This window comes from Cnephaeus nilssonii (assembly GCF_951640355.1).
Source record: "Cnephaeus nilssonii genome assembly, chromosome: 20".
Lineage (NCBI taxonomy): Eukaryota > Metazoa > Chordata > Mammalia > Chiroptera > Vespertilionidae > Cnephaeus > Cnephaeus nilssonii.
The window spans coordinates 40001968-40018978 of record NC_137091.1 but is presented as its reverse complement, the minus strand read 5'-3'; the positions used below and the strand labels follow the sequence as shown (position 1 = coordinate 40018978).

At 41.9% G+C, this 17011-nt stretch overlaps 1 protein-coding gene across 1 annotated transcript; it reads left to right on the top strand.

Moving 5' to 3' along the window:
- The first annotated feature begins 281 nt into the window (after positions 1-281).
- On the top strand, positions 282-3351 carry LOC307116479 (cell adhesion molecule CEACAM3-like). Its single transcript, XM_079800507.1, has 3 exons — positions 282-450; positions 1332-1691; positions 2946-3351. Exons 1-3 carry the CDS (start codon positions 387-389, stop codon positions 2996-2998), a joined length of 477 nt encoding a protein of 158 aa, XP_079656633.1. The 5' UTR covers positions 282-386; the 3' UTR covers positions 2999-3351.
- The last annotated feature ends 13660 nt before the right edge of the window (positions 3352-17011 follow it).

The following is a 17011-nucleotide window of genomic DNA, read 5'->3' as shown; positions in this document are numbered from 1 at the left end:
CAAATGTGCACTGACAGGGAGCTGTGGAGAATGACCAGGAACTGTACGCCCCAGGCAAGTGATTTGATGGGCACGTGTCTGTGCATGTGTTGTTTGTGTTTGTATGTGTGTGTGTTGTCTAAGGCTTCAGAAGTTTCCAGAGATCCAAAATACAGAGAAAAGATAAACTGAAAGGGGCAACAGGGTTGGCAAAAATGAGGGGAGTGAGAGGGAGGTCCTGGGCCCTGACCCCGCCCTGGCCCACATGACCAGGGAGGTTATCTTGCCCCAGGAGGAGGCTCAGCACACAGGAAGGAGGGACGGCAGTCTGGACAGAGGTGCCTGGGAGCCTTACTGGACCTCGAGCTCTTCTCTCAGAGGGAGGGACAGAGCAGGCAGCAGTCACCATGGAGTTCCCTGCAGCCTCTGCCTACAGAAGACTTGTCCCCTGGCTGGGGCTCCTGCTGGCTGGTAAGGAGGGGACAATCCCTGGGAATGGAAGGGAGGTTGGCAGTCGGAGAGTGGCCAAGATCCCCTGGGGAGGACAGCACTCGGGAAGGGGAGAAAGGGCTTCTCTTTGGACCTGAGTGGAAGGACAGGGGCGCCGAATGAGAGAGGGGGCTCAGCAACAGGGAAATTTCATGATGTGGAAGTGGTGAGGGGCAGGAAAACCTCAATTACGGTTCATTTGCTAAGTTATTTATCACAGAGTATTGAATGTTGAGAACTGAACACAGTAATATCAATTTCTTTCAGGTGATAGCAGGAACATTTTAACCAGGGTGCTAAACATTGTCCCCAACAACATCTACAAATATGGGAAAATACAAAATGGAACATGGTCAAGCCTGGGAACACTCATTCGTGTACCCACCGGTGTTTCCAGCCTATTGCAGGCACTGGGGGGGAGGTGGGAACAAGATCACAAAATCCCCTGCCCACTTGCAGCTCACACTATATGGAGAAAAAATAGAGAAGAAGAGATCTACTTGTGACATCAGGTACCCACCAATGCCCTGAAGGGCACAGAGTGGGGACAGGTCAGAGAGTGAAGATAGAGGATCTTCAGAGGACGTGGTCAGGGAATGAGTTCCAAGAAGGCCGCTGAGTGTCAAAAGGGATCTGAGGGCAGTAAGGAGGATAGCCAAAAGAGAGCTGGGAAAGAGAATTCAAGACAAAAAGCATAGGTTCTGAGGTGCTGAAGCAATTGTGGCCATGTTGCTCACCTTGACCAAGGAGATGCACACACGAACTCACATGCAGACCAAGGCTGAGAGTTGAAGAGAAATGCCTCATCTCTCCATCCCAATACATAGATCACAATACTGATCAATTTCTCTCTTCCCTTCTAGTCTTCCCTTCTAGTCTTACCACCCGGATCCTGCCCACCACTGAACAATTTGCTATTGTCTCAACCATTGCTGCTGAAGGGCAGGATGTGATTCTACGTATCCGCAATACTCCTCCTGGTGTTTTAGTAATTTGGTGGTACAGGGGAAGAGTGGTGAAGTACTCTAATTTAATCGGGTATATTGCATTGGGTCCAGATGACTATGTAACAGGGCCCGGATACACTCATCGAGAGACAGCATTATTTGACGGATCCCTGAAGATAAGAAAGGTCACTCCCAGCGATGAAGGAATCTACTTGGCAGTAGCTCTCCTTCCAAATGGTCAAAGAACAAAAGCATTGGGATCTCTCAACGTATTTGGTGAGTAATTGCTCTCTGACCTCAAGGTGTCAGGTGGGGTGAACTCTACTTCACACACAGGACTGCCAGTCGTGGGCTCCCCTGCATCCCCCTCTGCATCATGTCCCAAACTGGGTTTGGGCATTTAGTGCAGGACAGACACAGTGGAGACAAACTTCATAAGGTCAGAGTTCCGTTCCCACATTCCAGCCCCACAGACATTCACCACGGAGAGAAGGACCAATTTGATGGGATTGAGTCAGCAGAGGGAGACCAGACTCAGTCCAGATCCCTGGGCCCCTTTCCCTGACCATCATCCTGAGATAGACCCTGCAGGGCTCTGTAAGGACCTGGCTAGAAGTGCTACCTGGGTTCTTCACAGAGAAGCTCATCTGGGGTAGCCCCTCTGCAGGTCCCTGTCACAACGTCCTAATTCCAGAGACCCTGGGGAGCCTGTGTCTGGCTGAGTTTTGCCTCCTGGGAAGGGATGAGTGAGAGCAACAGTTTCGCATGTGCCAGAGTCACAAGGCTCTTGAGCTGGTCACCAGTTGGGGCTCAAACCTAAGAACCACGTCTGCGCAGAGATGGAGACTGGTCCTTCACCTGAGACTGTGTGTGGAGAGCACAACTGGACAAGCTCCACAGATTATTAGCTGACTGTTCTTAGGGATTTAGGAGAGTCCAGAGAAAGGTTAGTGTCGCAAGGGAGGAGCAGGAGTAAAGATTCCCCTAGTAGCTGCTCATCCACCAGGGATCAGCTCAGGGGATTCTCTCATGAAGTCCATCAATAACAAATGCCTCTTATTTGAGCAGTTTTCCTTCCCAAAATTTATGTCAGATACTGTGAATATTTTATGATTAGTACAATGTCAGCTTAGCAGTCAAATATTCATTTTTCTTCACTGATGGGAAAGTGAGGCACAAGGAGAAGCAGTCCCTAAGCAGAGCCACACAGGCCATGAGAAATTGATCTGAGTCACTTGAGGTCTATCGGCAGCCATAGCTACATTTTTCCTCCAATCTCAGTCGCCTTATTAGATGTCTTTCGATCCCTAGATCAATCATTGGGTCATATCCTTCCTTCTTAGGGGTCTTAAGTTCAGAGTGGTAGATTTGATCTGGGGAGTGATCGCAAATTTAGAATTAATTAATTTTTATTGTGGAACCAAATTACCTTCATAACAATCAGAGTCAGGGCTTAGATCTTTGAGGCAGGAGCATGGCCCCAGGTCTCAAGCCCACACTCAATCATTCTCACCATCTATGTCTTCACAGGGCCAGCGTTTTTCAAACACTCCTTGTCAGAAAACCACAGACACAGAGAATGAGGAAGCGGTGGTCATGACTTGCTACGCAAATGCGAGGTCCACCAACTGGTTATTCAATGCTACGAGTCTGTGGCTCAGGGAGAGGATGAAGCTGTCGCAGGACCGCAGAACCCTCACCAGAAACCCTGTCAGGAGAGAGGATGCTGGGAACTACCAGTGTAAAGCCTCCAACATCATCAGCTCCTTTGAAAGTGCTCCTGTAGAGTTAGATGTCAAGTACTAGTGATCCTCTTCCTTTCCCCTGTGTTCTTCAACTAAAAAAAAAAAAAAAAAAAAGGACCTATTAGATTTCTTGTGGTGGTGGTAATCGCTTAGAAGACTTCCTTTGAATCAATAAATACTAAAAAATGTGAGCTGGCATTGTCATTATTGTTGACGTAAGGTAACATACCACATTGGATCCCATCACTGGTTGGTCCCATTTGCACCATCTTCACAATGGAGGGGACACCATGTGCTTCACAGGAATTTGAGATCTCTCCCATTTCCAGGGAGACATGTGGAGGGTGCCTGGACACTTGTGATGATGGGAATAGACAAGAGAACACCTATGTGAGATGCAACAGTGACCTTTGTCTTCCCCCAAATTACTAATGCCCTCTGGAATATTCCTTTGGTTATGACACTAGACTTATTTGCATAAGTTCAGTAGCACCCTGTCCTCTTTGTTGCTAGAATAGAATCAGAAACATTGGTAATATAAGCTAGGCTTAGCAAATGTCCTAGTTAAAACAGAATTATTAATGACCTCACCTTTTATGGAGCTAATTTTGACCTGATGGAGACTTGTAATCTGTTTGAGAGGAGGGCATCCCCCAAAACAAGAGAGACTGTAGCTGAAGTGTGAGGGTGTGGCCTCAACCTCAAGACGCTGTTAAATCTTCCATTTCAGGTTTCATAGAAAAACCTGCATCAGAACAAACTATAAGGTGAATATCTGTTCCTCTGCACTTAGGTCATTAATCAGGCCAAATTGAATGAAACCTGCCATATATGTGATAGGATCAAAATACTCTTCTTCCTTGGAGATGATGTTTGATCAAAGAGAAGGTGACTGTAGAGAGAAATGTAATGTCTCGTTGGAAAACTCCAGAAGCACAGCCTTGTGGGAGTTCAGATGCTAACTCTGTTCAGTCTCTCAGCTACTTTGCATCTATTTAAAATGGCTGGGAACTTGCACTTCTTTATAAATTGCAGGAACTGATGGCGATGCAAAGTGGGTCTTAGATGAAAAGATATAGTTGTTTTTCCCTCCGCTGTGCAGAAAGTAGCTGTGTTATGAACTAAGGGCCTCATTATTCCTTCAGAGTCTCTAACCTTTCTTCCTGATTAGGCCTCTTACCTCTACTTTTTTAGAGCATTTCCTTTAGGAATGTAACTGCAATTCGTAATTGCAGATTCTTACTCTGTCCTTTTGAAATATACCTGTCTCCTTAAAAGCTTCTTGCCTCCTTGCTGGAGTAGCTCAGTGGTTGAGCAAAACCCAGGAACCAGGAGGTCATGGTTCAATTCCCAGTCAGGGCACATTCCTGGGTTTCAAGCTAGATCCCCAGTAGGGGTGTGCAGGAAGCAGCCAATCAATGATTCTCTTTCATCATTGATGTTTCTATGTCTCTCCCCTTCTCCCTTCCTCCTTCTGAAATCAATAACAGTGTATTTTTTTAAAAACACAAGTTCTTGCCAGTGATATAATTCATAGAATATCTGCCTAGAGGGTTTGGGTCCATTCTGTTAAAATTTAATTCTTCTGTTTTCTGTGTCTCAGTCTCTGAGGAAAGGTAGGAGCCAAACTTGGGTGGGAACATTTGAAACCAAGATGTAAAAAACCTGCTTACACTCACCAGTGTGGCCAAATTGGTTGTCACCTTGTCCTGAACACCTAAAGTTTGCATGTTCAATCCTCAGTCAAGGCATTTATGGGAGGCAACTGGTTATTTTCTCTCTCATTTCTCTATCTCTCTATCTCTCTATCAATCTATCTATCTCATCAATAAAATCATATCATTGAGATAAGTTTAAATGTAATAATAATAAAAATAATGAAAACACTCCTGTGAGGATTTCATGAGTTTTATTTATCTTTTGTGTCAATCCAATAAGCAATCACAGATGCCTGCGATTCCTTCTACTGTTCTTAAAATCTCTCCAGCCTTTTATTTCAGTGGTGTTGAGGTCAGTCTCACTGCCCTATTGCATAGTCTTGAATAAGGACTTCCTGCCTCCCTAAATTTGTGTGGCTCAAGTTTTACTTTAACATCATCTACCTGTAATTAGCGGAACCTGTCATCTTACAGTGTCAATCCTTACCATATTTTCAAAATTTCCCATTTCTTTCCTTTTGTGGCTACAATCCTCCAAAATATGTTTCGCACATTTCCTCCTCTCTTCTGAGGAAGGATTCACAGCAGGAGATGGCCTGACTTCCCAGCAGCGCTTCAGGAAAGTCTCCCTGGTCCCTCAGTCGAGGTCAGAATCCCAGTTATGTGAGGTCAAGACGCTCCATATGTAACCCTTTCAACCATGATCACATGTGTAACATTTTATTCATTTATCAAAGAAGACCAAACTACTGCTCACCATCTACTGCCACTGCTCTAAGCACTGGGGGTGCAGTATGAGACAGAACAGACAAAATCCCAGTCCTCATGGTCATGGCATGCTATTGGGGGAGTCGCCCAGTAACCCACCCAGAAACAACAGTAATAATGTGATAGCACATTAGAGTGAAATAAGGCATGTGTGGGGTGTTTTTATTTCTTTCCATTTAAAAATGTTGGGGCAGCAATAAGGAGACAAGCTTGTTGGAGAAGACAGAACTGGAGATGAGAGGAGATGAAGTCAGAGAGGGAAGGGTCATAGCCAGAAGTCTGGCTTCCCTCTGAGTGATCTGAGGAGCCTCTGAAGGGCTCAGAGCCCCAGTGGGAGTAAGTGATCTGTGTTTAGTGAAGCCATCCAAAATTTAGCCTTTCTGAAGTTCCTATTTTTGGATATTGATTTCAAGCTTTTACGAAACAAAACTCAGGAAGAACTTGTGACCCCTCTCCGCACGTCCCCACCCCAATTCCTGCCATAAATCCAGACAGAAAAATTTGCTCAGTAAAGGAATCAGGAGGTTCACCTTAGCCTACTTTCCCCAGCACCTGTGTGGCTGCTGGGCGGAGGGCAGGGAGCCCAGTGAGGACGCAAGTGCAGTCATCCAGGTGACAGGTGAGGGTGGTCAGACAAGCATGGGAAGAAGGGGTCAGTTTCTGTATTTGTTGAAAGGATGGATTCAAGAGGATTTGCTGAAAGATTTGATGTGGGGTTTGGGAGACAGAGAAAGAAATTCAGGAAAATTCTGGAGGTGCACATTGAGGTCATAAGTTTGGCGGGGATCAAGGATCGTAGGGCATCTTGAAGTGCCTTTTAGATATTAGTTGTCACATAAATAGTTGGGGAATCTCGGGAAAATCCAAGGTAGCAACATAGGTAAACACCTAAACTGATGCCTCGAACAACAATGTCAAAACTACAACTAAAAGATAAAACGGACATCATCCAGAACCACAAGAAAGCTGGCTGTGTGGAAATTCTACAACTAGAAGGAAAGAGAAAAACACATTGAGACTCAGAGGAGCTGTAAGACAGAGGTACTAAGATGCTTGCGCATGGAGAGAGCGTGCAACTCAGTACCTAGCTGGCTTTCGCAAGTGGGAAGGAGACAAATGCTCCCGACTGCGCTGAACTCCAGCTCCAGGCGAGACTCTGGGGACCCAGACTCATTCAGGGAGAAACTGCATTGTCTGGCAGCAGATGAAACTCGAGGGCGGGTTTCTCTCAGAAAAGCTTGCAGTGATTACCTATTACTGTGGGACACTAAGACCAAGAGGCCTCTTTGGGCAGGGCTAACAGGGAACCCAATGCTGTTTCTACACCCTGAGACTCTGCCCCATCAAGCTGAGCACAGAGGCTTTTGCAAGTCTTGTCTCATAAGGGTGTCTCCAGCACAGAAGTTCTCCAGCACTGTCACAGCTGATCCTCACTGCCAATTGTCCTGGAGGTCAATTCCTCCCAGTGATACCAACAACAATCAAAGCTTAACTACAACAAGACTGTGCACACAGCCCACAAAGGGGTGCACCAAGAGTGTCTACCTCAGGTAACTGGGGAGGCTGAGTCTCTGGGCCCTATAGGACACCTAGCACACAAAGCCACTCTATCAACTCAGGGAAGCAGACAAAATGCGGAGACAAAAAAACAGATCACAAATGAAAGAAACAGAGGAAAGAAAACAATTGGATATAGAGTTCAAAAGCACGGTTATAAAGTTTTTAAGAATTGTCTAGTAAAGGCCAATAATATTTAGCGAGACTGTTGAGGATATGAAAAAGGACCAACTAGAAATTAAGCATACACTGACTGAAATAAAAAATATTATACAGAGATTTACCAGCAGACGAGAGGATCGCAAGAATCAAGTCAAAGATTTGAAATAAAAAGAAGCAAAAGACACCCAACTGGAAATGCAAAAAGAAAAAAGAATCCAAAAATAGGAAGATAGTGTAAGGAGCCTCTGGGACAACTTCAAGCATACCACCATCCGAATTATGGGGGTGCCAGAAGAAGAGAGAGAGCAAGATACTGAAAACCTATTTGAAGAAATAATGACCAAAATCTTCCCCCACCTGGTGAAAGAAATAGACTTACAAGTCCAGGAAGCGCAGAGAACCTAAACAAAAGGAATCAAAAGAGGACCACACCAAGACACATCACATTGAAATGCCAAGAGCAAAAGACAAAGAGAGAATATTTTACACAACAAGAGAAAAACAGTTAGTTACCTACAAGGGAGCACCCATACGACTGCCAGCTGATTTCTCAACAGAAACTATGCAAGTGAGATGTGTGTGGCAAGAAATATAAGTGATTAATAGCAAGAACCTACAACCAAGATTACTCTACCCAGCAAAGCTATCATTTAGAATTGAAGGTCAGACAAAGAGCTTCAGAGATAAGAAAAAGCTAAAGGAGTTCCTCACCGCCAAACCAGTATTATATGAAATGCTGAAAGGTATTCTTTAAGAAGAGGAGGAAGAAGAAAAAGGTAAAGATAAAAATTATAAACAACAAATACATATCTATCAACAAGTGAATCTAAAAATCAAGTAAATAAAAAATCTGATGAACAGAATAAACTGGTGAATAAAATAGAATCCGGCATAGGAAGGGAGTGGACTGACAATTCTTGGGGGGAGAGTAGTGTGGGGGTGCGGGAAGAGAATGGGCCAAAATCGTACACCTATGCATGAGGACAGTTGCGGGGGGTAGGGATAAGGGCAGAGGGTGGGGTTGGAATGGGTGGAGGGGAGCTATGGGGGAAAAGAGAGGAACAATTGTAATAATCTGAACAATAAAGATTTATTAGAAAATCATAAAAAATAAATAGTGGGACATCAGCACTAATGTCCAGGTTCTCTCTCATCCACTCTTGTGTTTCTAGGGCCATGGAAAATAATGGGTAGGTACATTATAGGAATACATTACATATTCCAAGAATCAACAAATGAACAATCAGATCCTATCCTGGACACTCATACACAATATCTCTTAGTGGCTAAAAAAATACAGAGATGCCACAAAGTTACCATGCCTGCAGGGGCCCTTATGAACCCATTTGTTTTTGTAAGTCACATCAGGACCTTTCTCCAGCATTCATGCTGTACGCATTTTGGAACTAAATTAAGTTAAACATGGAAGTGCCTGGGTGATATTGAAGCCTAGCTGGCAACCTTCAGCAGGTGTCCTTCCCCCAATTCCTCAACAATAGAGACGTGGCTAGAGTCCTCCAGGCAGGCAAGAAGCTCACATACTAGTCAAAATTAGGGACGTACAAACACAAAGAAGGAACCGCTTAAGCAGTGAGTAGTGATGGCGTAAACACTAATCTGAGACATGAGTCAGGGTCTCAGGACTCCTAGTTCTTCCTGAACAGCTATGGATGATGTGAGTGTGTCAAGGTGCTCTCCAGCAATGAAGAAATTTTTTATTAGCAGATTCCAATGTATCTTTTACTTTTTGTTTCTAATGAGAAGTCAGAAGTGGACACATTTAGACTGAAAGAGCAATGTTGCAGGATTTTTATGTTTTGTTTTGGTAATGAGTTAGGTACTCAATGACTAGGTAACTAGATTTGACCTTTTAGTTCGACTTTTAAACCTTACTTAGAGTCATGATTCTGCTGTGAAGGGAACCCGAGTGTTTACCCCAGATGTGCCTTTTAGGGTATTGATTTTGATATCCTTATTGGGGAAAAAAACGTTTAAGAAATAAGCCTTGGACCTTCCCACTAAACTGCCTAGAATGTTTATAGATGGAGGACCAGCTCCAGGAGGGATATTCACATTTGCTTTGGCATCTCCATGCCAATGTTCCTGCCTTTTGAAGCCTCAAACCACAACCCTCTTTCCACCTTAGCTTCAGACTGACATATAAGCCTCCACTACTCAATGCTTCCTTTGGTCTCTATTCTTATAGCTCCAGTATATTTGTTCATATATCAGACTTTGTACATTGTCTCCTGTTAATCTGTCTTTGTTAATTTGATTTTTAGCCCAGATAGAAGAATTTAAAAGATGAGAGGAAGATTACCTTTTGTTCCCATGTCTGGATATTATGATTTCCAGTTAAAGCATAAATAGAAAATATAACCAGCAGGTATGATGGGAAAGAATGCAAATGTCGCCTGGATTCTGGAAACAACTCAGTGAAATAGGTTGCCGAATATATCTTCCTCGAGATAAGAGAAAGATGTTGTCTGCTAAGCACAAGATGGATAGATGTTTTCTGCTCTTAAGGTAACATAACCGACCTAACCCCAAAATGAGTTTCAGAATATTGGGTTGTCTGCATTACGGAAGACCTCTAGGCCCCAATAACCAAAGACCCTAGCCAGGATGGTGCTGTGGAGAAATAAGTCACATTATGGGTGTCACTTATAGCATAACTGACCAATCTTGAAAACCCATGACTCTGAACCCCATGTCATGACTTTTGCCTCTTAAAAGTCCCTAAATAGAATCCCCTTTGAGTTCTGTTCTTTGAGCATCAGCTGCCCCATTGCCCTTCATTGGTACCTTTGAAATATATACTTTCTTTCCTTTTACTGCAACCTGATGTCAGTTTACTAGTTGCCTAGGCATTAGGAGAACAGATCCCACCTCTGGGTGGACAACAATATGAATAGACTTACAAGCCTGTACCTCAACTACTCCTGGGATCAGAAACACTGCCTCCAGCCTCGTTCTGTGAGAAGAGGAAGAAAAAGGGTGAAGGTGGACTCTGAAGGTGACAGAGGGCTTACTGAGTGAGGGGAATGAAAGTAAAATTTTCTCAAACTCCCTGAGCACCTAATACAGGCCAATCACTGACAATATCATAATCACTTCTAGCATCACCCTGCCGGGTAGTTTTTATATGACCTGAAGGTTTTGTTTTTGTTTTTTCCCATCAAAAACCAATTCTCCAATGGGGTGTCCTACAAATCATTTAAGTTCTGATACTAACTATCTGAAATGGGTGCAGACCCCATAGTTTCAAGGCTCAGTAACATAACTTCAGACGCCATCACAAATGGGATGTCTAGGTAACTCACATTTTGGCCTGGTTAACTCCAGGTTTGGAGGTTCACATGACCCCTCATGCTTTATAATTATCAAAAAAAAAAAAAAGCCCACACAATACTCAGGAAAAGACTTTACTTACTATTACTGGTTCATTGTAAGTATACAATTTAGGAATAACTAAATGGGAGAGACTGGCAGATCAAGGCATGGGGAGAGGTGTAAAAATTCCACTTTTTCCCCGACTGCTCAGCCTTCCAGCATCAACAGAAAGTTTTCTGAACCCCATGTTTAGGGTTTTTATTGGAAGTATCCTTAATTTGGCATAAATGCTTAAATATTCAGCCATTGGTAATGATCTGTAGCTCCTCTCTCCTACCAAGAGGTTAAAGGTTTGGGCTGTGTGAATGAAAAAGGGGCCACATACTCAACCTCATAAGCTCAGGAAAGGCCTGTGTGGGGGCCTTACAAACTCAGAAATCTTAAGTAACCCCACAGGATGGTTTGAAAATAAAACCTTCTAACTTAAAGTGAGTCATGGTGGGTAGTCATGTGCTAGGCTGGTATTTTCCTGACAAAGGTCAGTCTTTACGTTAACTGAGCCCATCCATGACTTTTTGCATCTACAATAACATAGCTTTCGAATGTCAGTGTGATTTTCTGTTTCCCAAACCCCTCAAAACTCCAGAGCAGAGAGCACAAGACCCCTCCATGTTATTGTTATCATGCTAATTGTTTACTGCTAACTATCTTATACCAACCAATATAAAAGAAGTATGTGTTGATTGGTTTTACTTTTTATCTATTCCCAGAGATTCTCTCTATGCCTTGCTTTTTTCCTTTTACCTGTCCAATCTTTGACCACTGGATTCCATGTCACTCCTTTTCCTTCTATAGATTGCAAACTGTGTAGCAGATGTTCTACTGTCTAAATATAACCCTGGAAAATCATTCCATGAACCCCAAGGTCATTTCCTACTTCCTGTAGATCCCTTTTAAACGTGGCAAAAGAATTTTATTCAAGTGATACCATCTGAGGAATACAAATATGTGTTAGTTATGATTTGTATTTTATTCTCACTAGGCAGAAGCATTCAATTGAAGGAGAGCAACAGTTTAAAAGGTAAATTATGTTTGGGAAAAATTAACGCATTTTGGAGAATTCCTTATGAGTTTCAGTGACTGAGGGACACATTTCACTGTTCAAAAAATACAATTCATTTCTAATGTTTGGCCTATTCTACTATTCTTTTTATTATACCTATAACTCCAGTTCTCTGGATTGGTGTAATATAGAAATGATATAATTAAAACTCAACTAGGAAAAATTTCAGAAGCTTTTAATCTCCCTTGGCCTAAAGCCCTCGTTATGGTTCTTCTCAACCTGGAATCTCCTTTTTTGGTAAACACATAGCTTTTGTCCTCATTAAATAGTCACAAGTAACCCCATGTATCTAGAGGAAGAGACATATGAACCAACCTTATGAAAAGAAGACTTTCTGCATTATTATTAAGAACTTATTAACCAGCTTATAGGGACAGATAAATTAGTGACATTTATTTTACAGGAGTGCTGTCAGCACATGAAGAATTCAAAGACCATGACTTATTTTGTCATTTGGAAAAGACATCAATGAAAGACTCTCCAACATTGTTTGAAGGGACCTTATCAGGTGCCCAACCACAAATGGACATCTGCCCCTGTGTCTGACACTTGCCTCCACATATAGTGAACAAAGACTTCTTGAGAATGAGAGGTCACTGACCTCAGAGATCGACAGCTATCCCAAGACACTGACAAGGCCTCTGTCACTACAAATTTATTTTCTTTACCTGTCTGTGAATACTAGTGATGATAATAATTACACTTATTATTTGGGCTTTTCTCCAACATTGTATATATAGCCCAATTTTTAATAATGACTAAAGGTGTATATGATAACTTTTGTATTATTAGTAATACTTTTTTTTGGTTTTCTCTTTTTGAGACAGGATAGTAAGTAGTTAGGAAAATTCCTTGGCAAGTGGAATTAGGCAACTGAGACAGATAGCTGAACTAACTGGCCAAGCAATTTACAGCCTGATACAGAAGGCCATTATGGTGGAAAGACCTGGGTGCCTAGTAATGGGCAAAAGTGTCCCCAGGGAGTCCTTCCCTTCCCTGTAATGTTTGTGATAATGAGGTTTGGACTGCCTGCCCTGGCACTGACCCATTATTAGAGACCATGACCATTAAAAGGGTCATCTGGGAAAGCTGATGAAAATCCTATTTAAAACTCCCCTGAGACCCCAGCTAAATTCCCACCTTCGGAATATAAATAAAATTGCTCAATACATAGAAGCCAGTATGTGCTCTCCTTGTGGCGCCCCTCGCTTCTCCTTTTTGAGTGAATTTTCTTTCTTTTAATCTCTATGAGGTCCCCATGCAGCTTGCAACCAGGGCAGCAACGCGCAGCAGCAGCTTGTCCTGCACTAATCCAATTGACCTGTCTCCCAAACTCTTTTACCCGTGAGCTGAGAGCAGCCCCACCTAGACTCACTTCATTCCCATGTTTCTAGAGAGCCCAAACAGCCCTGCCTAGTCTCTCCCCTACTGCCTCTATCCTCAGCCTTTCCTTGTTTCACTGTTCCAAGCTTTAAAAACATACTTTCAAAGTCACCTGAACTCGTGTTGTGAAATCTTTCTTGCACCAAGACAAGAACCCACACACTGCAGGCTGGCCTTAAGCAAATCCGTTCAGGACCTGGCTCTCTTTCTGGTAACATATTGAAATTTAGAAGGAATGCTATTGCAAAGGAAAGGAATGTAATATGTTTGTTTTTAAGAGAATTTAAAAGTAAGTAGTTTTTCCTAATCAGTTGGTTATTTTAAAAAATGTTTTTATTGATTTCAGAGTGAGAAAGGGAGAGGGAGATAGAGAGAGAAACAGCAATGATGAGAGAGAATCATACATAGATGGCTGCCTCCCGCATGTCTCCTGCAGGGGATGGGGCCCGAAACCTAGGCATGTGCCCTGACTGGGAATTGAACTGTGACCTCCTGGTTCTTGAGTTGATGCTCAACCACTCATCCACACTGGCTGGGCAAGTTGGTTGTTTATTTTATTTTATTTTTTAAGATTAAAAACACTTTTATGCTTTTAAAAATAAGTTTAATTTTTTTGTTGTTTAAAGTATTACATGAGTTTCCTTTTCCCCCATTGATCTCTCCCTGGCCACTTCCACGCACCAGCATATGCCCTCACCCTGCTACTGTCTGTGTCCATTGGTTATGCTCATATGCATGCATACAAACCCTTTGGTTGATCTCTTATCCTCTCATTCCCTGTCTACACTCATAGATTGGACAGTCTGTTCGATGCTTCTATGTCTCTGGTTCTATTTTTGTTCATTAGTTTGTTGTTCATTGTATTTCACAATGAGTCAGATCATGTGATATTTATTTTTCTCTCACTGGCTTATTTCACTTTGCATAATATTCTCCAGTCCCATCCCTGCTTTTGCAAATGGTAATAATTTTTTTTTACAGCAGTTTATTATTCCATTTTGTAGATGTGCCACGTTTTCTAATCCACTAGTCTGCTGATGGGCACTTAGTCAGTTTCCAGATCTTAGCTATTGTAAATTGTGCAGTTATGAATATAGGGATGCACATATCCTTTTTTAGGTTATATTCCTAGAATTGGAATTACTGGGTCAAATGGAAGATTCATTTTTAATCTTTTTGAGGAAACTGCATACTGTTTTCCACAGTGGCTGCACCAGTCTACATTCCTACCAGCAGTGCACAAGGATTCCTTTTTCTCCACATCCTTGCCAGCACTTGTCATTTGTTGATTTGTTGATGATAGCCATTCTGACAGGTGTGAGATGGTACTTCATTGTCATTTTGATTTGCATTTCTCGGATGATTAGCGGCTTTGAGCATGTTTTCATAAGTTGGTTATTTTTGTATGACTAAAAAGTGATAAACCAAGAAGGTCATGGGAAGATGTAGAAAGTTAGTGGAAAAGAAATATTGAGAAAGATATTTTTTGTATGAATGCTAGAACCTGATTATGGGAATATGCTTACACTTTAACCTATCAAGGATTCCTAACTATATTATTTAAAATAGAAGCTTTAAAAACAAGGCCCCGTATAACAGCTGCTGAGACATAGGAAAATTACTGATTAAACTATTACTGTCTTCCTTGACTTTGGAATGTTTAGATGGAAATTGTAATTTATAGCATTGTATTCTTACAGACTTGTTTCTGCATGAACCATAAGATTATAGCTTTTAAATGCAAAACTAGCAGGAATCAGATTAATAATGAATAGCACTTGAGTGTTTCCAATGGGAAATATAGGGGCCATAGTAAATGGGAACCCATCTCATGGTCAGATGATAATAATTGAAGAGTTGTATAGGTTGCCCTCAAACTATGAGTAAATGTCAAACTAGAGGCAAAAGACAGAGAAATGAGTCAGATAACAAAACTTGGATTATAGGTTAGAAATAATCCAGACTGTTTTTCTTAGTGAAGGCCCATGGAACCTGCCTGCCTCCCATTTACCTGCTTTTCACTTTTGAGAAAATTCAGCCTTGACTTCCATCCAAGGTTAAGTCTTGGCCCATCCCCAATGGTCCGTTGTTCAGCAAGACAAATGCTTACACTAAGGCTTCCTAGGAATGAGCCTTCTTAGCCCTGTGGGAGCACATTATCCAATCCAAATGTTGGTCATTAATGCATCCTTTAGATTGACTTATGACCAAAATTTGAAAGTGTTGACATCAAAGGGCCACCCACATACTCAACCTGACAAGGTCAGGGGAGGCCTGCGGTGCGACTTACAATCTCAGATCTACAGTAACTACATAGGATGATCTGAAATGAAAATGTTCTAAACAAAAGTGAGCCATGGTGGGTAGTCAAGTTCTAGGCCAACCTCTTCCCTAACAAAGGCCAATCTTTAGTTTAACAAAGCCTGTCTACAGTAGCATACCTATGGAATGTTTGTATAATTTCTTTATTTCCAGACTTCCTACTGCACCGCAGATCCCCTCATTGTTATTGTCATGGTATTAATTGCTAACTGTTAACTATTCTGCACCCACCCATGTAAAATTGGTATGTGTCTACTTGTTTTACTTTTTATCCAGTCTCAGAGATTTCCCCACTTTCCTTTCTCCCACCTTCTTATATTTCACCAATGGATTTCAGGTAACTCCTTATGCCTTCTGCTTTGATTGTAATGTATAAAATAAGAAGTAAAATTCGCATTTTCTGAGTCCATTGAGTTTTGGCTTTCTAGCAATTCTCATCAATTTGGCTCAAATGAACTCATAAAAATTATCTACAGATTTAAACAAGTCTTACATTGGCAGTCAAAAATTCCTACACACTTCACATACCCTCATCTCCTGAGGCAATTCCAGCTTCTAAGCAAGCTTTTGTCTCTTTATTTATTTATATATATATTTATTTTTATTGTTTAAAATATTGCATATAGTAGTACATATATCTCCTTTTTTTTCCCCATTGACCTTTCCCCAGCCTCCCCTGTCCCCTGTCGCATGCCTTCATGCCCCCCACCCATAGTGTCTTGTGTCCATTGCTTGTGCTTATATGCATGCATACAAGTCCTTTGGTGGATTTATTTCTCCCCTCCCCAACACTCCCCAGCCTTCCCGCTTTAATTTGACAGTCTTTTTGATGTTTTACCGCCTCAGTATCTATCTTTTTGTTCATCAGGTTATAATGTTCTTTATTTTCCATAAATGAGTGAGATCATGTGGTATTTTTCTTTCATTGCCTGGCTTATTTCACTGAACACAATGCTCTCTAGGTCCATTCATGCTGCTGCAAATGGTAAGAATTCCTTCTTTTTTATAGAAGCGTAGAATTCCATTGTGTAGATATACCATAGTTCTCTAATCCACTCATCTGCTGATGGGCATTTAGGCTGTTTCCAAATCTTAGCTATGGTGAATTGTGCTGTTATGAACATAGGGGTGCATATATCCTTTCTGATTGGTGTTTCTAGTTTCTTGGGATATATTCCTAGAAGTGGGATACTGGGTCAAATGGGAGTTCCATTTTTAGTTTTTTGAGGAAACTCCATACTGTTCTCCACAGTGGCTTCACCAGTCTGCATTCCTACCAGCAGTGCACAAGGGTTCCTTTTTCTCCACATCCTTGCCAGCACTTGTCCTTTGTTGATTTGTTGATGATAGCCATTCTGACAGGTGTGAGATGGTACTGCATTGTCATTTTGATTTGCATCTCTCAGATAATTAGTGACTTTGAGCATGTTATCATATGTTTCTTGGCCTTCCTTCTCTCTTCTTTCAAAAAGTTTCTATTTAGGTCCTCTGCCCATTTTCTTATTGGATCATTTATTTTCCTTTTTTTAAGTTGTATGAGTTCCC